This window comes from Candoia aspera, chromosome 2, assembly GCF_035149785.1.
Source record: "Candoia aspera isolate rCanAsp1 chromosome 2, rCanAsp1.hap2, whole genome shotgun sequence".
Taxonomy (NCBI): Eukaryota; Metazoa; Chordata; class Lepidosauria; order Squamata; family Boidae; genus Candoia; species Candoia aspera.
The window spans coordinates 17,891,091-17,911,374 of record NC_086154.1 but is presented as its reverse complement, the minus strand read 5'-3'; the positions used below and the strand labels follow the sequence as shown (position 1 = coordinate 17,911,374).

Below are 20,284 nucleotides of genomic sequence, written 5' to 3'. Positions count from 1 at the left end.
AGTAATTATTAGCTATTCAATTTGTACCTCCAGATAAACATTAGGAAGCCTATTGATCTGTGTTGCCCTGTCCTTCGTGCACAGATGGGAGCATTCAGAACCGCCATTAACACTGGTTAATGCACTATGATTTAGTCATTTAAATAGTAACCCTGTCCCTTGCTGACATTTTACCATTTGGGTCAAAATCAGCAAACCGTGACAAAGCAAACGCACTATGCCAAACGGATGCCTGACATCCTCAAGAAATGTTGGAGTTGCAGTTCCTGGAATGTCCACCCGGCACACTGCAGGGAATTTGCAGTCCCACAACTGCAAATGAAAACACTGAGGTCATGTGGTAGAGAAAAAAATGAACGCTGTTACATACATCAAAGCAGCAAGAGGCATTTGAGCAACATTCACACCCATGTATTGGGGGCAGCAGGGTATTCCATTAAAAAAAATGCCTCCATCGTTGATGTGGCAGTCCTTTTCAGGAAGAAGCAACATCTGCCAGCCTGCAGTTAAACAAGCAAAAACATGAATGGTACGTAGACTTAAAGGCACCATTCACCTGCTTGGCCTAGAGTTGTTAATCTAGTTCTCTGTCTGGTAGTCAGTCACTATATATTTGTTTAAGGAAATATTACAGTGTCACTGTGGCACCTGGACTAAATGTGATTTCAACCTATAGCAGAATATAACTAGTCTAGAGGTGCTTTCCTTTGATTGATTGATTGATTGATTGATTATGTGCCATCAAGTTGTCTTTGACTCCTAGTGACCACATAGATAGATTTTCTCCATGATGATCTGTCCCTAACTTGGTCTTTCAAGTCTTCCAATTGTACACTCATCACCACTGTAACTGAGTTCCTTGCTGCTGGTCATCCCCTTCTTTCCTTCCACCTTTCCCAGCATTAGAGCCTTTTCCAGAGAGCTGGGTCTTCTCATAGTGTGTCTGAAGTAGGATAATTTGAGCCTGGTCATTTGTGCCTAAAGTAAGAACTCTGGGTTGATTGTTCAATGATCTATTGGTTTGTTTTCTTGGCTGACCAGAGTACTCTCAGGAGCCTTCTCCGACACCAAAGTTCAAAGGTGTCAATACTCCTCCTATCCTGCTTCTTCAAAGTCCAACTTTCGCTTCCATAGAGTGTCACAGAAAATACCATGGGTTTATTTATTTTTATTTTTTATTCCTTTGATAGCTGCCATATATGAGGTTAGTCATGTGACACGGAATGGATCGAGCCTGGACTTATTACAATAACAAATTTAGAGCATATTAATCAGAAAACTCTCTCCATTTCCACACCAATGGGTCATACTAGGTTCTACTGCAAGGCATACAGCCGCTGGTTTCTCTGCACTGCAACCCCACTGCATCTAAAGGGGATCTGCCATTGTATTAATGTTTTTCTATGGCACTTCAACAATAGAAGTCTCATGTTCCAGCTCAACGACCAGTGCAATAAGCACACAGATGGCAACATGCAAGGATGGTTAGCAAACATCTAAAGACCCCTTAGGTATTGTAACAGAATACCCTTTATTTTTAAGAAGCAAGACGTGATATAGATACTTAAGTAACTATTCCATTATAATCATTCTCTTTTTCACTGAAGCTTAAGATTTCTCTGTAGTTTTGCAATGCTATATTCCATCCAGTCATTCCCTTCTTTTCATCCGAACTTGGAAGGCTGAGCGTTTACAGACAAAATTTCACCCATCAAAGGATAAAAATGTTCACTTCTGAATTCTTGAGCAGAAACCACGAAGCCACATTCCAGCAGATGTATTTGAAATGTACTCTGATGTTACATTAGCATGTTTCACAATAAATCCGCCTTTTCCAAACTGGTTCTTGTTGGATACCCTGGGATTTCTACTGACAAAAATTCCCAGATAGCAAGCTGGAAAAAGCTGTTCTACATGCGTGCATACTTCCCATATTCTACTCACTCACTCTCTCTCTATATATATATATACATACACTGTACATGTATGAATGAGAAGCATGAATTGAAGGAACTCAAGGGAATATTTAAGGAGTCATATCAGACGGACATATTTTATGTAACTTTAGCTCATAAAGCCATTGTCGGTATCACAATTTGCAGTTGAGATAGCCCAAGAAGTGCACCAATTTGTCCTCCAAATTCGTCAATGCATGTATATTTGATTCAGCAGAGGAATTTGCAGAACATTGTGTGTGTGTGCGCGCGCGCGCGCTTATGAGGGATTTAAAAAGCAAGTTACCAGCACTTGGAAACACTTTACTCCTTAAAACAACCTTCGCTAAGAGGAACATGCAAAGAAACCTGCAAGAACTAATTTATACCCCTCCAAATTCACAATGCAGTATGTCCAGACCGTAAGTTGTCTTGTCAAATTAACTCCTATACCGTTACTTCTACAAAAACACTCTCTCCCCGCTAAAGTTAACTCTCCTTAAATAAATGGCCTTATTGGAAACTATTACTGTTTTTTGTTAAAGTTAGTCCACATTTAACAACCATTAGTTTAGTGACGGTTCAAACTTACGACAGTGCTGAAAAAAATGGCTTATGACCAGTCCTCACACATACAACCGTTAGAGTCCCCATAGTCACATGATCATTTCGTTGCTTGGCAACTGGTTCACATTTATGGCCATTGCAGCATCCCGTGGTCCTGTGATTGCCAGAGTCCCCTTTTCAGGAGAGATGGGGGGTGATAGAAATTTGAAATAGAAATAAAATAAATATATAAATAAAATTTTTACTTTCCTGGCCAGCTTCTGGCAAGCAAAATCAGTGGGGAACCGCGTGATTCATGTAAGGATTGTGTGGTTTGCTTAATGCCTGTGGCAATTCACTTAATGACTGCTGCAAAATAGGTTGTAAAATCAGGCTGGATTTGCTTAATGACTGCTTCGCTTAGCAACCAAAATTTCGGTCCCAATTGTGGTTGTTAAGCAAGGACTACCTGTAGTGTATTTTTCACCCCGTCTTCAATGCAGGCCTTGAACGACTCTTCACCCACTTCCTTACCTGTAGATTATTAATCCTCCCCAGAATTCATTGAGATATAAAGAACTTCATCCCTTCCCAAGAGCAAAGGCAAGGTAGCCCTATTTATCGCAAAGCCTCTGAAGTTGCTCCAGTTGCTCAAAAGGAGGCTCACAGCATCTCTGATAAGACTGGGGCTGCATTTAGATCAGGTTTTTTCAGGCCCCCCCTTAAAAATTGATGATGGGGAGTGGGAAAGCAAAATCTAAAGCATGTCCATCAATCATTTTTTAGAAAATGTAATTTAGTACTTGTACCATATATTATTCTTGACTATCTGCAACCTTCCTCAATCTGATACGGGAGCCTCAGTTCCTGATGATCAACAGAACTTTTTAAAATGAAAATCATTACTTAAAAAAAACCCTATTACAAAAACCTATGTACAGATACATAGTATCTGGTTCGCCCTGGCAGGGTTGGTGTGCTCCAGGTACAATCACACAAACAGTGCCATCTGCTAGACCCTGGAAGCACATCTTCTCTGTGGCAATGCCTGCCCTCTGGAATGTGCCCCCCCAATTCGAACAGCTCCCACCCAGCTAGTATTTTGAAGGGCCTTAAAGACCTGGCTCTTTGCCCAGGCCTCTGGAAAAAAGAACTGGCACCCCTTTCTTCCTTTCTGGTCCCTGCTGGGTTTATTTTCTTGCCATTGTTGTTCTTTGGTGCAGTTTTTGTCTTGTTGTTTTTAAATGTTTTAACAACTGTAAACAGCCCAGAGTTGCTGGGAGTTGGGCGGCATATACATTTAATAGATTATTATATTTATAGTTCACATTACATGTGACATGGCTGGGGAATGGGGCAGAAAGGTTAATGCAAAAAACATTTCTTAAGCACCCATAATGCAGTGTTCAACTCGGACAGCTATGGAGCAGCTGACAAGGAACAAGGGATCCCGGCTGGCAGATCAGGTCCCGCCCACTCTCATCTCAGGCCACTCCCACAGCTGGAATGCCAGGTGTAGATAGAGGCAATGCAGACCTCAGCAGGCAAGCTTGCCCAGACACATTTAGACTGAATTTTGAGGAAGCAGACAGGCAGCCAACCAATTAGTTGACTCGCTTCCTAGGTAACTTTCCACAGGGGTAGCCACCTTAATCTTTAGCAGGAAAAGCAGTGAAGGCTCTGGTGATGTCTTAGTTATGGCAGGTTTTTCCCACCACATACACTTTCACAGATTGCCATCCACTTTACCCAGCACAGGAATATTCCTGGGAAAGGCTTAGATGTGCCCAGTTCTACCCTCTGCCTCTAATGAAGTGAACTGCAATCCACGATCCATTTGTTGGTCTTCAAGGTGCCCTGAGACCCTTGGTTGTCTCCGGTTTGATCCACACCAGCGTTTCTCAACCTTAGCAACTTTAAGATATGTGGACTTCAACTCCCAGAATTCTGGCTGGCTAGGGAATTCTGGGAGTTGAAGTCCACATATCTTAAAGTTGCTAAGGTTGAGAAACACTGATCTACACATGCAGGAAGATGAGGCAAGGTCCTAGAAGAGACCATGCCACTTCAGAGCGCAGGGGCTGAATCAAATCTGAATCGGGCTGGTTTTGTACTGTAAACTAGCCCATCAAGGAGAAAACATACCCTTCTCAGCAATCTGGGGGTGTTCATTTTTGTTTCACTTTGAAACATTAAAATAGTGTTTTGTCGTCTCCAGTGATACATTGCAGAATTCCCATCACTGCAGTCAACTTCCTTGTTTGAGTGCAGTAAAAGCATGGAACAAAGAACACAACCCCCACTATTCAGGAACAGTAAAATGTGCATAAAATGCAGACTTGATCTTGCATTATGTTCTTAATGAGTGACTGCTGCATCACCTCTGTGGTAACCAGGCAGCCATTTTTGAAAGACAGAAAGCTGAATTAGCACACCAATTTCATCCAGCCTAGCAACCCTGAAAGCCTTAAAACACTACCATAAAACACATGTTGAACAACTTGGAACAACAGTGCAGTTTTATTACTTTCAAAAGATTACCTTCTTACAGGTACCTGGTAATGTGTTTTAAGTGTATTTTTAAAAAAATTATACTTGTACATCAAACACTGCATTCCATTAGAAACAGGATGGAAGGAAAACTAACATAGGTACACTAAAAAAAAACAGTAATAATAAATCTAGATGTACATTGCTGGCGGCTGTTTCCACAACGTTAATGTTGTGGGGAGACACACATTAGGGGATGAGAACATGTTCTAACTATGCAAGAAGGAAGGCAGTAAGGAAAGCAATATATGTGTCCTAACAGGAACAAAGAACTGGAGACCCGGTTTCCACCAGGACACTAAATCAGCAGGCCTGCTCTGCCTCAAGGTTTCATTTCATCCGCTTCCTGGGAGAGACATCCCCATTGCTGGTGGCAGACTGCTGGGAGGGAAATGGAAGGCTGGAAGGGGAGGGGCATGGCATCTCTTGGCCGTTGGAAGAAGTACCACTTGTGTGAATCATGCTAGGGCCCGGGAAATCATAATACTGGGATGGGTATGGAGGACTGTATGACGTTCTACCCCGTATGTCTTTCATAACCTCTAAGATGCCCTGCAATACGCTGGTCTGGCTGCTTAGCTGCTCCTTCAGAGTTTGATCACTTGATTCTAGAGCGCTCACGAGCCTCCCAATGTCCTCAGCGCTCTGCTCCATCTCGTCCTTCCGGGCCGCGAGATCCTCCTTGTAAGCACGCTCAAAGGAAGCCACTTCTTTATGCGTGAGGTCGGACAATGTCCGGACAAGTTCGCTGGTCGCCTGAGAGGTGACTTCCATGAGCTCTTTCAAAGTATCCCCCCTTCTCTTTCTCTGCCGGCAACGAAGATTCCGCATCCTCTCCGCAGCCGTCAGGGGCCGAGGGCGCAGATTTGGTGCTGCAGGAACAAACATCAGAAAGGGTGTTTAGTAAAGAAAAGAGAGTGGCGTTTTGGAGACAGCCATCAGTGTCAGCAGGTATGCTTATAAAAGAATATCCTTTGCCCTAAAGAAATCCAGATTTTATACCAAGGCAGCCTAGTTTATGTGAAAAGAAGAGCCAAAAATTGGAACCCAAGAGTATTGTTGAAATTATGCCATTGTGCACCAACATTTGCTTAATGCAATCATACATCGGTTATCTGTAGGAGGAAGAGTCAGGCAGAGAATACACATCCTGCTCCCTTGAATGAAGAGGTTCTACTCAGTCTTTGTTGGGAATTCTGACATTTATCTGATGATATTTCAAACCCGTCATTAAGTCACCTGCCCCCATGTCCAAACCAACTGAAAAGGTGCTCAGAAATCCATGGATGGCTAAAACCACACATTATACAAAACCCGATTATAGACACATGGCAAATCCAAGCAAAACTCACCAGAAACTGAGTCATTGGATGGCAAAGGATCAGTGGGAGTGCCAGGACCAACGCTACCATCCATGGATATATCGGAATTTGCTGCCGGAGACGCCACTTGGTTTTCCATGTTGGCTTCGTTCTGCTGAGATCCTGCGGATTCCGGCAACAACAAACAGTCCCCGTCCGGCTCTTCAAAAGTCCCCTTGTCGCTCTTGCCTACTGAGGATGGCTCATAGGGGGCATCCTGCGCTTCTCTGTGCTCGCGGCGCCGGCGGTCCACAGGAGGCCTCGGGTTGCTCCCTGAAAGCCGTGGAACGACCAGATTTTGCTTGATGCAAAGAAATCGATTAAGTTCTTCGTAATAAGGCCACACGCGGCGTCCGTGGCCAGCGTTGCTGTTCCCATCCACTATCTCTTTGAAGCCCCGTCGAAGGACCTTTGCACGTTCGCGGCACTGCTCCCAATCCCTGTTGTACCCCCGGGCTCGCATCTCATCCGCTATCCACTGGAACTGTGCAACGGTGCGATAGTTTGATGCCAGGGCACTCTGCACCGCGTCATCACCCCACACCTGGATGAAGGCCCGGGTCTCCTCGTCAGTCCAAACAGGCTGGCGCCTTGATTTAGCAGCAGAGGAAGAGCCCTGCGAGGAAGCCGTCAGTGTGCCGTGATTCGGCATGGGCACGGTCTCTGGAAGGGTATCAGACAACATGGTGTGCTCCAGAGATGACACGGTGCTATTGGCAGCAGGGAATTTTACAATGGTTGCAGGAAACGTTTCAATTGATTTGGGCGTAGCAAAAGGAGTGCTAGCGGGGAGGGTGTAACAAAGAAGCTCCTAATGATAGAGTGCGGATAGAGAGAGACGGGCACTCTGCACAATGCACTCTATGGTTATGCTGGCAATTCCCCCCTCCAAGACACTGCATTTCACACAAACGTTACGAGAGACACGCATCTCGCATCTTTGTTCCCACAAGTCGGCCTGCAAAGAAAACACGTGCGACCGCAAGAAAATGACACGGGGGTCTGCGTGTGAAAAAACAGGAGGCGACAATAGTGCAATACACGTGTCTAGCGTAACATGTGAAGCAGTTTTCAAGTTCCATCCCTCCTGAACCTTCACTAGCCTAGCCCCTGACCAAAAATATACTTTAAAAAAATACATCAGTGTTGCAGAATATATTCCAATCACAATGTTTCAGAGCAGGTTTATAGACATGGCTGATTTAGTTTCATGGATTGACATGCAAAACAACAATTACTCACCTGTGTAGCTGCCATCTGTTGAAATGTACGCCGCTCAAGGAGAAAAGAAAAATAGACAAAATTAGAGGCAGTCATTTCTAGATGCCTTAATCACAAGAGGAGTGTACTGATGGAAAAACAAAGCTGAATTTCTGCACCCTCCAACCGTGAGGACTGGAAATTTGGCTTAAAAAAAAAAAAAGATGAAAAACAGATTTTGAAGCTTACAGTGAAACTATTTTGCATGCTAGCCCCCAGATAATCAGGCAGGGAAATATTGTTTTTATTTATTTATCAAATTTGTCACTGCCCATCTCCTCCCACCAGAGGGACTCTGGGCAGTTTACAACAAAATACTTACTAAAAAAATAAATATATAAACATGCCTTATAAAATTGTGAAAGGTGAAAGGTCCCCTGTGCGAGCACCAAGTCATGTCTGACCCTTTGGGGGGATGCCGCTTTCACGACATTTTCTTGGCAGGCTCTAGCAGGGTGGTTTGCCATTGCCTTCCCCAGTTGTCACCTTCCCCAGCAAGCTGGTTCCCCATTTTACCGACCTCCGAAGGATGGAGGGCTGAGTCGACCTGAGCCGGCTACCCGAGAATCCAGCTTCCACTGGGATCGAACTCGGGTCGTGGGGAGAGTTTAGGTTGCAATACTGCCACCTACCAATAAATATAAATAAGAGTAAAGTCCAGATGGCTGTGATCTCATTCAGTCTTTGCGTGGAAGGGGTACTTCAAGGCACTAGCCAACCCCAGGCATGACTATTCTCCTCCCCGCCCCAGGCCAGGTGGCAGAGCCAGGTCTTCAAGTTCCTCCGAAAGGCCAGGAGCAATGGGGCCTGCCTCACCTCCGGGGGCAAGATGTTCCAAAGGGTGGGCATTATTGCCGAGAAGGCCCGCCTCCTGGACCCCGCCTCCTGGAATTCTCTTACCGACGGGGTCCTCAGCATGCCCTCTCTGCAAGATCGAGTGGGGTGGGTTGATGTAGCAGGAAAGGGATGGCCCCTCAGGTAGCCTGGCCCCATGCCATGTAGGGCTTTAAAGGTGATAACCAACACCTTGAACTGGACCCAGAAGCAAACTGGTACCCAATGCAGCTCACGCATTATGATTATGTAAGTTTCATTCCCCTTGTAAGTCATCTATGTGCCATAAATGATTGACATAAACATTCTGTTGTTTATTCGTTTAGTCGCTTCCGACTCTTCGTGACTTCATGGACCAGCCCACGCCAGAACTTCCTGTCGGTCGTCAACACCCCCAGCTCCCCCAGGGGACGGTTCAGTCACCTCTAGAATATCATCCATCCACCTTGCCCTTGGTCAGCCCCTCTTCCTTTTGCCCTCCACTCTCCCTAGCATCAGTATCTTCTCCAGGGTGTCCCGTCTTCTCATTATGTGGCCAAAGTATTTCAGTTTTGCCTTTAATATCATTCCCTCAAGTGAGCAGTCTGGCTTTATTTCCTGGAGGATGGACTGGTTTGATCTTCTTGCAGTCCAAGGCACTCTCAGAATTTTCCTCCAACACCACAGTTCAAAAGCATCGATCTTCCTTCTCTCAGGCTTCCATATGGTCCAGCTCTCACAGCCATATGTTACTACGGGGAACACCATTGCTTTAACTATGTGGACCTTTGTTGTCAGTGTGATGTCTCTGCTCTTGACTATTTTATCGAGATTTGTCATTGCTCTTCTCCCAAGGATTAAGCGTCTTCTGATTTCCTGACTGCAGTCAGCATCTGCAGTAATCTTTGCACCTAGAAATACAAAGTCTTTCACTGCTTCTACATTTTCTCCCTCTATTTGCCAGTTACCAATCAAGCTGTTTTTTTTGAGGTTTAGCTGCAGGCCAGCTTTTGCACTTTCTTCTTTCACCTTCATCATAAGGCTCCTCAGTTCCTCTTCGCTTTCAGCCATCAAAGTGGTATCATCTGCATATCTGAGATTGTTAATGTTTCTTCCAGAGATTTTAACTCCAGCCTTGGATTCCTCAAGCCCAGCTTGTCGCATGATGTGTTCTGCGTACAAGTTGAATAGGTAGGGTGAGAGTATACAGCCCTGCCGTACTCCTTTCCCAATCTTAAACTAGTCTGTTGTTCTGTGGTCTGTCCTTACTGTTGCTACTTGGTTGTTATACAGATTCTTCAAGAAGCAGACAAGATGACTTGGTATCCCCATACCGCTAAGAACTTGCCACAATTTGTTATGGTCCACACAGTCAAAGGCTTTAGAATAGTCAATAAAACAGAAATAGATGGTTTTCTGAAACTCCCTGGCTTTTTCCATTATCCAGCGGATATTGGGATATAAACATGCACTAGTTTAAAAAAGAAAACTTTTATGGGCCTATCTGCCCAGTAGCCTTCAAGCACAATCTCTCTAAACCAATTTTCCTCTGTCCTCCTCCTTAGCTGCTATAGGTAATCCTTGCTTAATGACCACAATTGGGACTGGAATTTTGGTTACTAGGGAAAGCGGTCATTAAGCAAATTCAACCCCATTTCATGACCTTTTTCATGGCGATTGTTAAGCAAGTCACACAGTTCCCCATTGATTTTGCTTGCTAGAAGCTGGCCGGGAAGGTGGAAAATGGTGGTCATGTGACCATGGGACACTGCGACGGTCATAAATGCGAACTGGTTGCCAAGCACCCAAATCATGATCATGTGACTGCGGGGATACTTCAATGGTCATAAGTGTGAGAACCGGTTGCAAGTTTTTTCCAACACCGTTGTAAGTCTGAACTGTCACTAAACGAATGGTTGTTAAGTGAGGACTACCTCTACTACCACTCTAGCCGCTTATCAAGACTGCACAAAAATGGCTCAGGGCTTAAATGAAGCTAAAAACACACTGCAGGAAAATATCAAGTAACAAAAGGAGAAATGTCCCTCACTACAGCTGGGAGTTCCTGTGTTTTAGTCTGAACTTGGTCAAGAACACAGATCTTCAACTTTCCTACCTGGAGCAAAACTAAAAAGCATCCAGCTGGAACTTCAGCCAGAACATTATGATGAATCTCACTTGATCAGAAAGAGAAAAAACTGGAGGCTCATGTTTGTTCCTAATCAGCATTCAGCGATAAGAAAGCCACAGGGCTGAAAAAGAGGGATCAAAATGGTTTCCAGCCATGATCATCATCGCAGAGCGCTTCGGCCCTGCCTTAAAAAAATACCCTTCTCAGTGTGGTTCTCTAATTGCTGCTCTCTCTGAAATGGATGCCAGTGGAGCCGTGACCACTTACCAAATAAAGATTTATCCCTTCAGCGAGTTACTTTTAAAATGTTGGTAATAAAGGACATAATCCCCTTTTTCTTCCCTCAAACACCTCTAATTTATTATTTTCTTTGCTGGGAAAATATTCAACTTCAGGCCCGGGAGGGAAGGAAAGAATGCCGTATCATTTGAGCCTACTGAGGCAAATGAAACGAAACAAAATGCCGCATCAGAGCAGGGGTGGGCAAGCTGAGGCCCTGGAGCCTCCTATGATCTTGGAGCCAGTTTTACCTGTCTCTCCACCCCCACACCCCTGCCATCACTCTACCTGCAAGAGCCAAAAACAGCTTTGGAGATTCCCACTATTTTGAGGCAAGGAAGAGAGAAACTGGAGTGCAAGCTTTAAAATGCACTGAATACAGTCCAAAACCTAGAAAAATGGAAGCTCCTTGCCCTTCTCACCTGCATGCTACACTCCACCCATTTTGCATCAGCAGTCCACCTCCTGCAGCCCTTGGCTCCCCAAAACCAGGATGACCAAAAAGGCTGTATCAGAGGGAACTAACTGCCGCAGGCAGGGCAAAAATCGTGCTGGGATGTGGAAGATGGGAACCATCGTAGCCAAGGAGCAGAAGCCAAACCAACAGGAGTTTTCCTGGCCTTTTCATCTTTAAAAGAAGCTGTTTTATTTCCTCCATACTGTTGGGACTCCCCTTTAGAACTGCCTAAAGTGGTGTTTCTCAAGCTTGGCAACTTTAAGAGGTATGGACTTCAACTCCCAGAATTCCCCAGCCAGCATGAAGTCCATACCTCTTAAAGTTGCCAAGCTTGAGAAACACTGGCCTAAAACCTATGCATTCCCACCAGATATTATACTGAAGCAGCGTCATGGCTTTGTGTAGATATTTTCACTCTTGAAACTACTTCAAGAGTGAAAGTATCGAGTTCTGACAAACTGAATCAAAGTTACAGCGTTCTACAGCACTCCTTTCGGCTTCTCCTAATACAGTTCATAATTCTACAGAAATTTTTGATTGAGTTTCTCAAGCCAGCCTTGTGTCCAGGTTTCTAAATTCAGTACTTCCTTGTACAGAAGGTCATTCAGAGTCCCCAACAGAACAGACAAGGCTCAGAGTTCCACAGCTTTGGCCATCTTCACTCTCCCCGAAACAGTCTTCTCATTCTCTACTCCAGCCAACTAGTGGCCAAAGCAAACCAAGGCAGAAAGTTCATACCTGCACGATCAAAGAACAGGGCCGGAACCAGAAGGCCACAGAAATGATAGATTTGGGGCAAGCAAGCCTGCACTCAGAATCCAGGGCCCAAGCAAGGGTGCTGGAGATGGACGTTACTCCAGAACCATCTCTTAACTTTCACAGTTTTTTTTTAATTGCATAACTGATGGGATATTCAGGGCAATCACCATTATGCAACTGTTGGACTAACACAGGCCTTGAAAGAGCCCAGACAAGCAATGTGAACTGCTCTTAACATCAAGCAAGCATAATCTCTACTGCAACTTGAAGGGACACCAATGTTACCTGAATGCTGGCACAACACGGGCTGCAGGGATCAATATATATTGGCAAGCAATTGCCCAAATATCTAGAAATATTAATGGTGGTGGCATCTTGGATTTGTTGTTGTTGTTGTTGTTGTTGTTAATTACAGCTCTGTGCAAAATTCTCAACAAAATGACCATTCCCCAAATCAGGACTACTTTTCCCAGCTAGGACAACAGTGTTAGGGCAGATAGAAATCGAGCCCTGGAAAGTGTACGGCATAACTGCCTAGATTAATGTAAGCGTGGTCTAATTTAAGACATCCACTGGACTGTTACAGATTATCCAAACAGTGTAATTCACATTATTCTGGAGCTGTACTAATCCTGTACAATGTAATGATTGCCTATTCTAAAACATTATCAGACTCACAGGCAGAAGTTTAAGGATATCTGATTTATTAAAGAACAGCATGCAGGATCACAAAGAAAGCTGAGAATGCTAAAAGCGTGGGCAAATTCAAACTAAAAACCCTCGGTGAAAATGAAATCCCTCCCCCTTAGAATCTTCTCAAGTCCATATCCACAGGTGCTCCTAACGGTTCCTGATGGTCTGCGGGAAAAGTCCTTGAACAGACAGAATAACCCGAACACATTCCATTCCCCTGATTCCACATACGGAGCTTGGTACAAGGTTTCACAGCAGCTCCCTCCCAAACAGAAACACGCGTCAGCGCCATGGCATGGGAAACGTTATGTTTAAAATACATTGAAACAGTGAACATGACATGCAGATGCAGAGGCTGGCAGGAATCTTTAAGAGCTCTGAACAGATTGCACAACAATCTGTTCATATGGTTTTTTCGTCCTAGAAAAGGAGTCTTGCCTGCCCCCCACCTGAGATACATTTCATGTGTCGGGATTGTCTAAATTCTTCATTGTTTTTAAACCGGATTGCCCTGAACTGTACACAATATTTAAAATGGAATCCAACCAACCCAGTAGTGGAATTTCTACTTCTGTCTAGCTCTTTGAGGCTGGCAAACTCAGGAAACAAGAACTACGTTGTTCTCTGGAAAGATCTTTACTGCTAATAAAGTAAAATAGCAGAATCTTGAAAGCCTGCTAAAGTATTTCTACAGATCAACTTATACCTAGCAAAATTAAGTCAGAGTTACCTGGAGTCTGGTCCTGCTTCCTTCCCCATGTTCTCAGCCCCTGCTGGATATTCCATCCCAAATAATTCCTGCATACTTCTACCAAAGCAGCCTAAAACTATCTTTGTTTGCAGCCACATCCTACTGTTGGCTCATGTTCCATTTATAATTAACTATTATCCTATGACTTATTCACAAACACAGTTGCCACAGAATTTGTTTTTTCATCCCAGGGATATTTTCCATTCTCCCAATTTTTGTTGTTGTTACACTACTGTACTGAATGAAGAGAGTGAGAATACATTCCTTTTTAACTTAAAGAGCGCAAAGGACCTAGAAAATAACCTAAGAAAGAAGACCCAGTCATAGCACACTGAATGCTACACTCAACTATACTCACAGCATCAGTGCCTAGTACTTACAAAGACTTTTTTTTTCTTTTAAGAAAGGGGTAATCTAGTCACAGTGAGGGGGTTCACAACCACTGCTGTAACTGTGTTTCTAAACAGATCTTAGCACTCAATATTAAGATAACACAGTGACAGAGAAGAGATCCTTACCCAGCGAAGCTACATCTTCACCATTTTCCTCCATGATTTCACTTGTTGCTAAGGCCTCAAGATGAATTCAGCCCCTGCAAAAGAGAAAGCCAGTTAACCCCCAGTGCCCTAGCCACCAATGCTGCCATGAAGCCTTGCAGAAAAATTAATCAAGCTTCAACTTGAGGAGGAACTCACACCCTTTGATTCAAATGCAAAAGCAGACAACACCGTGCTACCTTAATAATGCCTTCAAAACCACACAGCTCACTTGTGGATACGCCCCACGAACACAGTGCATGACTGGGCTGCAACCGACACTGTGTCGTGATCATCAGCAGAGTGGCTGTCTGGTAATGCTTTGGCCACGGATTAAGCACCAATGACTGCTACACTGATGTCCCAACTGGCACTTATAAAACCCTGGGCTCTTTCTGTCGCTAGCAACACCTAGGAATAACGTGAAAACCTTTAGTACTAAATCCTTTCAGGCTCTCTAAACATGCAGATGCTCAGCAGAATTACAGAACAGTTACAAAGCAAAATGCAAAATATATTAAGCGTACTTCAAGCAAAGCATCGAGGGACCCTGTAACTAAGTAATAAAAACACAAGGACAAGGACCAATTTCTGCAATTCTCCTAAACAGATGGCAGCACCAAGCTGTTCTATGAATTTCTCAGAAAGCTAGGGAGGGTCAGACTTTCCTAGACCTGGATGGGAGAAAACACAGGACTGGATACTATACTGGGAAATTGAAAAAAAAAATCCTGGGAAAAGGCAATGACAACCTATTTCCCTAGTGTTGCCAAGAAAACTAAAGAAACATACCCATGCAGTCATGAAGAGCTGAGCTCAATTTAGGGGAGTTTCTAATCTCTCAATTTAGCACAACATGGAAAGAGCGAAAATAAACCTGGCTTGTCTATTCTAATTAGAAAAAAGGTGTCTTTGGTAATTACAGTATCATCGTATGGATTTAGGCACAAAACTATCTCAAGATTGCAGTGCCAATATACAATTATTACCATTCATCAGCCAATAATGCAGAACACCATCTCTCTCATTTCCTGTGTGAAATCCTGCCCATCAGGCAAAAGACTGTGAAGATCTAACTTTACTGCCTGTTCTTCCCCAATTCTTTTATTGCGGCTGCTTTGGATTCATGTGATATTACTCCAACTGTTCGTACTGCTGAGCTTTCCTTCTCATTCTTGCTCATCTCTACCAGAATTTTCACGTTCTCTGCATTTCCATTACAGCCAATTCATAATTTAACTTCTATTACAGAAGGGAGTTTGGGAACAACCTGTACTTGGATCAAATATACACTTTTGGACTCAACTTACTAAGACACTTCTTTCACCTATCCTTTAAGGGAGGTTTTTTTCCCCCCCCTTCTAAATGCCCAAACATTTCTCCCTTCCTGTTCATACTCCTGCAACAAATTCCCTAAGCAGGCCACCTTGTCAGCTGTTTTTGCTCAGCTTCAGCCCCCTCAATCTGTAATGTAAGGAAAATAAAATATGTTTCACTGCTGAAAGGATGCGTCCATTACTGCTTTCCAAATCAGTACTGATAACATTGCCCTTCTTTGTACTTTCCGCATTGCTCTGTTTGACCTCAACAGTTTACCACTCCACTCTTGGAGCAAAGCAGGACCTGCCTTGATCAAGCCTTCTCTACTCCAGGCCAGCTTATGGTGGCTTTTCCAGCCTGGCTCCCTCCTGGGACTCACACAGCCCAGCTCACCTGGGCCGCAGAGGCTGCTACCTGCGCAATGTGGGAACTGTAGTCCAACCCATCAAGACGGCAGAGGGTTGGGGAAAGCAGGCCTTCCAGATGCCACACGGCTCCCCGCGGCCACGGGTCTCGCCCGTGTATCGGGGGGAGCAGGCGCAACGCTGCTTTTGCAACGCTGACATTTTCGTCTGTTGAGCCACAACCGGGGGAAACGCGATGCCAAGGCAGGCGATGCTTGCCGCGGTTATTATGACTCATCGCCCGCCCCCGGTGGCCCACCTCCCCCGCACTGGGGAGGAAGAGACGGCGAGGAGCCTCCAAAAGCCGGAAGTGGTGGTTGCGGCACAAAAGCGGCGAGCCCACCCGGGGGAGAGCCAGCCGGCAGTCAGCCTGCCTCCCCTTCTCCCTCCGGGAAGGACCCCCTTCCCAGCCCCGGCGGCTCTCCCGGGTAAAGCCACCCTTCTCTTCTCCCCGCTTTGTGGGTCGCCAGCCGGGAAGGAGCCTCGAGAGGGGGGATCCCACCTCCCCCTGCCTGCCTGCCTGCGCTGACCCCACCAGTCCCGCCGGGCCACCGGGCCTAAGGCCCCCCGGGGGCCTCGCCGACCCGCCTCGACTCCCGACCCGCGCCCTGACCTCCCACCCACCCCCTGCTCTTCCCTGCGGCTCGGGGGGGGCGGCGTCCCTGTCTCTTGGGACCCCAGAGAAGACCGACCCTCGCCCGCGATCTCCTCCGCCTAATCAGGGGTCGAAGCCTGGCGCGTCGGAGCGGGATCCGGCCCCGGGCAGTCCTCTCCTCGGGCGGCCGCAGGAAGAAGTGGCGCCGAGGCCTCTCGGGCGGCGAGCAACCCCAATATGGTGGCCGACCAGCTGCGGAGACCGGATGTAGTCGGGGATGGAGGCTTCGGAACAAAGGAAGCAAGAAGAGGCAAAAGAGCGGAGAGGGAGGGGGATCGCCTCTTTTCAAGGCGCAGAGCCCCCTGGCGGTCGCGGCCCGGAAGACACTCCGCTACGCGAACACGCGTCGCCGGGGGAGAAGGCCGACCCGAAGGAGTGCGCGTGTGTAGGAACGTAGGCCTTGGCTGACCTTGTCTGGCTTGGAAGCTAAGCAGGTCCCGAGTGGGTTAATCTAAGCTTGGGAGATCATCAGGAAATCCCGGGGTTAGGGTTCCGGCCAGCGTTTCTCAAACTTGGTCACTTTAAGATGTGTGGACTTCAACTCCCAGAATTCCCCAGCCAGCTAGGCCAACCATTTGGAACAACATTCATTCATTCATTCATTCATTCATTCCGCTGCCAGACAGGGGGAAAAAAGCAGGTTAAAATGACAAGAAAGGTTAAAATTAATGTAGCCACCATATGAGAGCCATTTTGGTGTAGTGGTTAAAGCATCAGGCTAGAAACTGGGGAACTGAGTTCCAGTCCCGCCTTAGGCATGAAGCCAGCTGGGTGACCTTGGGCCAGTCCATCTCTCAGCCCTGGGAAGGAGGTAATGGAAACCACTGCTTAAAAACCTTGCCAAGAAAACTAGGGGCTTGCCCAGGTAGTCTCCGAGAATAGGACATGATCGAATGGAATAACTCTGTTTTGATTGCACTTTGAAAGGAAGTCAGAGTCATTGCTGGTTTGGCCTCTAGGGAAGAGGCTGTTACGTACTGTAAGGGCCAGCCATCCCAAAGGAATGGCATCTCTGAGCTCCCTCCGATCTAACCTCGTGTGGCTTGTGAGCTTGCCACATCCTCATCTGGGATGAGTTGGTTCCACCTAGATCCTGAGAAGATTCTGCAGAAAACCTTTCTGTGAACGTAGTCTGAGGCTGAAACCGGACATGAAAACCTATAACGAGTATATAGAGAGAAACAAAATGAAACTTAGCCCAGCACAGAAAACAGAAATCAAACACTTAAGCGCAAATTCCTTACACCATATTTTCCCTTTTCTACAATTCTGAAGTGAGGCATCCTCTGTTCCAGTGTTCTTGGACTTTGCCACCCTCTGGAAGGCTCCAAATGTTCATCAGTGACTATTGGCAAGATGGAAACCCTATTCCCCATCCAGCCTCTTTCCAGAGATTTCTCCTTTAGGGTTCTTTTTTAAAACAACCTTTTTCTATATCCAGGTGACAGAGGTGCTGGAGTTTCTGACATCTGTATGTGACAAAGAGCCACTTTTCCTTCATAGGGATGTGGTTTATAAGTCTGAAGCTTGCAAGCTGCAGTGTGTCATGTTCATCGTTTCGATGTGTCTGTACATCGTAACGGTTCGCATGCCAGAGTGCTGACGCGCGTTCCTAGCTAGAAGGGAGCTGCTGATAAACCTTGCACGAAGTGCTATATCTCTCTGTGCTAAGCAGGAATGTGTTTGGGTTATCTTTTTGTGTCAAGGTCTTTTTGCCCGTTGATCAGCAGAACTCATTAGGAGCACCTGGGAATGTGAATTTGAGATGATTGAAGGTGGGGGGACTCTGTTTGTAACGGGGCTATTTAGTTTGATTTTAGGCGCGCTTTTCTCATTCTCAGCTTTCTTTGTGTTTGCACTCATTCCTTAATAAAATCAGAACTTAAACTTCGTTTTTGAGTCTGAGCAATTTATTGGGAAAGGCATTCATTACACAATGCAAGTTACATTCATAATGCAAAACTAGGAGTTTCAGAGGTCCAGCCATCCCAAAACAAGGCAGTAGCAACCTACTCCCATGGTATGGCCAAGAAAATAGGTTTTGTTGTTCAGTCATCGATATGGCCATAAAGTCTATTGACGAGTCACTGAACTCAGAGAAAATTCCTTCCCTCCTTCTTTCCTTCCCTCCTCTCCCTTCCTCCTTCCTCTCCTTCCTTCCTGGAAGGTGAAGGTTTCACATCCTTGAAAAACAGCAATCTATTAATTATACCCTTAAGAACAAGGAAACTCACTGATTCACGTTGATTTGAATTTTACTCAGTTTTAATTACACTGAGTTTTAATTACATCAAATGGTAGAAGTAAGTGCAAGGTTTGAAATTTTTTGTTGGACACATTTTCTACTGTTGTACAAATCTTACCAATGTGATTTATTCAATAAATCCTAGCTAAAGAAAGCATGGGTGAACATCGCAAAGTCAGCCCCTGTGATGCACAGAAGAAAACAAGGATCCTGATGACACTTTACGGAATTGTATCTCCCCACGTGTGCTGGCTAAGTGGCATTTATTTATTTATTTAATTTGTATACTGCCTGACTCCCAACAATGGGGTGGCTAAAACATGAAAACATTAAAAAAAGAAACAAAAATAAAGAATGAAGTATAAAAGATAGGAAAGATGACAGAAACTGGACTGAAATGGAAAAAAGAAACTGTAATGGCATGTGGGAAAGGCCTTGGGAGATGAGGCGAAGAGATGCTGCCAAGGGAACAGTCAGGTAAGAGACAGCATAGCCCACAGCTGGATAATGGGCGGGGCAAGAGGCTCAGAAGGGACCCTCCCTAGTTTCTCGGGCTGTAAAGGAGACGGGGGGAGATTTGTACTTTCAGACTTGCAAGATTCTGTTAAAGTAGCTTTACAATAAAATAGAATTAGCTCAACTGGTTGTGCTTCCTGTCTGGTGTACCTGGTAAGACTGACAGAAACAGACCCGCACAATCCTCACCCTTGCCAAAGGCCTGAGAGAAGAACTGTAACCCTAGTTTTTGAAACAGCAGCAGGATGGGGGCCATTTGGATTTGGGGGGATCCTCATTCCAGAGGGCAGGCACTGCTACAGGGAAGACAGACTTCTGTGCATAGGTCCTGATAGGTGGCATTGTTTAATTGAAGGAACCTGGACTGTGGCAACCCTGCTAGATCAAATCAGCTGGGCAGATGGTTTGGGAGATAGGGTGTCCCTCGGGTAACCAGGCTCTATGCCATGTAGGGCTTGATAGGTAAGCACCGGCACCTTGAATTGCATCTGGAAGTAAACTGGCAACCAGCATCTATAATTTATAGATGGATAACATTGTTTAATTGAAGGAACCCAGAGCCCCTACCCTACCAGACTGAACCAGCTGGGCACAGACTATCGATAATCTGGAGCAGTGTTTCTCAACTTCCAGACGTGTGGACTTCAACTCCCAGGATTCCCCAGCCAGGTTGCTTGTGACTTCCTGGCTCATTCCTGGTTGATCTTTGGGCCCACTCAAACAGCTAACGATTTTGCAGAAATGCAAGGCCAGTTACTTAAAACAGGAAGAGGAAACAAACCAGGAAATGATCATCCAAGCCATGATTACCTTCCTTGCCTGATGCTAGTTTGTTCCTAGCTTACTCAACAATTCTTGGCTGAACTAAACCTTGGCATTGAGGAATGTGAGAATGCTTACAGGTGTGAGATTGTTTCTACATAAGCTGAGTACAGAAAAGAGAACAGATGAAGGATGAGATCAGTCAGAGAAATTTCACTTCTCTCTTCACACACATTGACAAAACTCTTGCCTACACAGGTTTGTGTGATCCCATTTTTGGCCTCTATTTTTTCTCTTCCTATTGCACTGCTA

The 20,284-nt window shown here is 45.3% G+C and overlaps 1 protein-coding gene across 2 annotated transcripts; it reads right to left on the bottom strand.

Annotated features, from left to right (window-relative positions):
• Positions 1-4,972: 4,972 nt before the first annotated feature.
• On the bottom strand, positions 4,973-16,659 carry LOC134489003 (uncharacterized). Of its 2 annotated transcripts, none has more exons than XM_063291393.1 (5): positions 16,487-16,659; positions 14,053-14,126; positions 7,634-7,666; positions 6,383-7,054; positions 4,973-5,902 (listed from the first exon to the last, which is right to left on the bottom strand). In XM_063291393.1, exons 2-5 carry the CDS (start codon positions 14,084-14,086, stop codon positions 5,361-5,363), a joined length of 1,281 nt encoding a protein of 426 aa, XP_063147463.1. In that variant the 5' UTR covers positions 14,087-14,126; positions 16,487-16,659; the 3' UTR covers positions 4,973-5,360. The 2 variants fall into 2 exon arrangements, with proteins under 2 accessions (XP_063147463.1, XP_063147464.1); XM_063291394.1 differs by lacking the exon at positions 16,487-16,659 and adding an exon at positions 15,060-15,181.
• Between the last annotated feature and the right edge of the window lie 3,625 nt (positions 16,660-20,284).

Excerpts from the sequence above, each read along its gene's own strand:
- LOC134489003 (XM_063291393.1), bottom strand. The coding sequence starts at position 14,086 with ATGGAGGAAAATGGTGAAGATGTAGCTTCGCTGG. Across the intron at positions 7,667-14,052 it reads TGAAGATGTAGCTTCGCTGG|CGGCGTACATTTCAACAGAT; the intron begins GTAAGGATCTCT and ends TTTCTCCTTGAG. Across the intron at positions 5,903-6,382 it reads ATCCAATGACTCAGTTTCTG|CACCAAATCTGCGCCCTCGG; the intron begins GTGAGTTTTGCT and ends TTGTTCCTGCAG.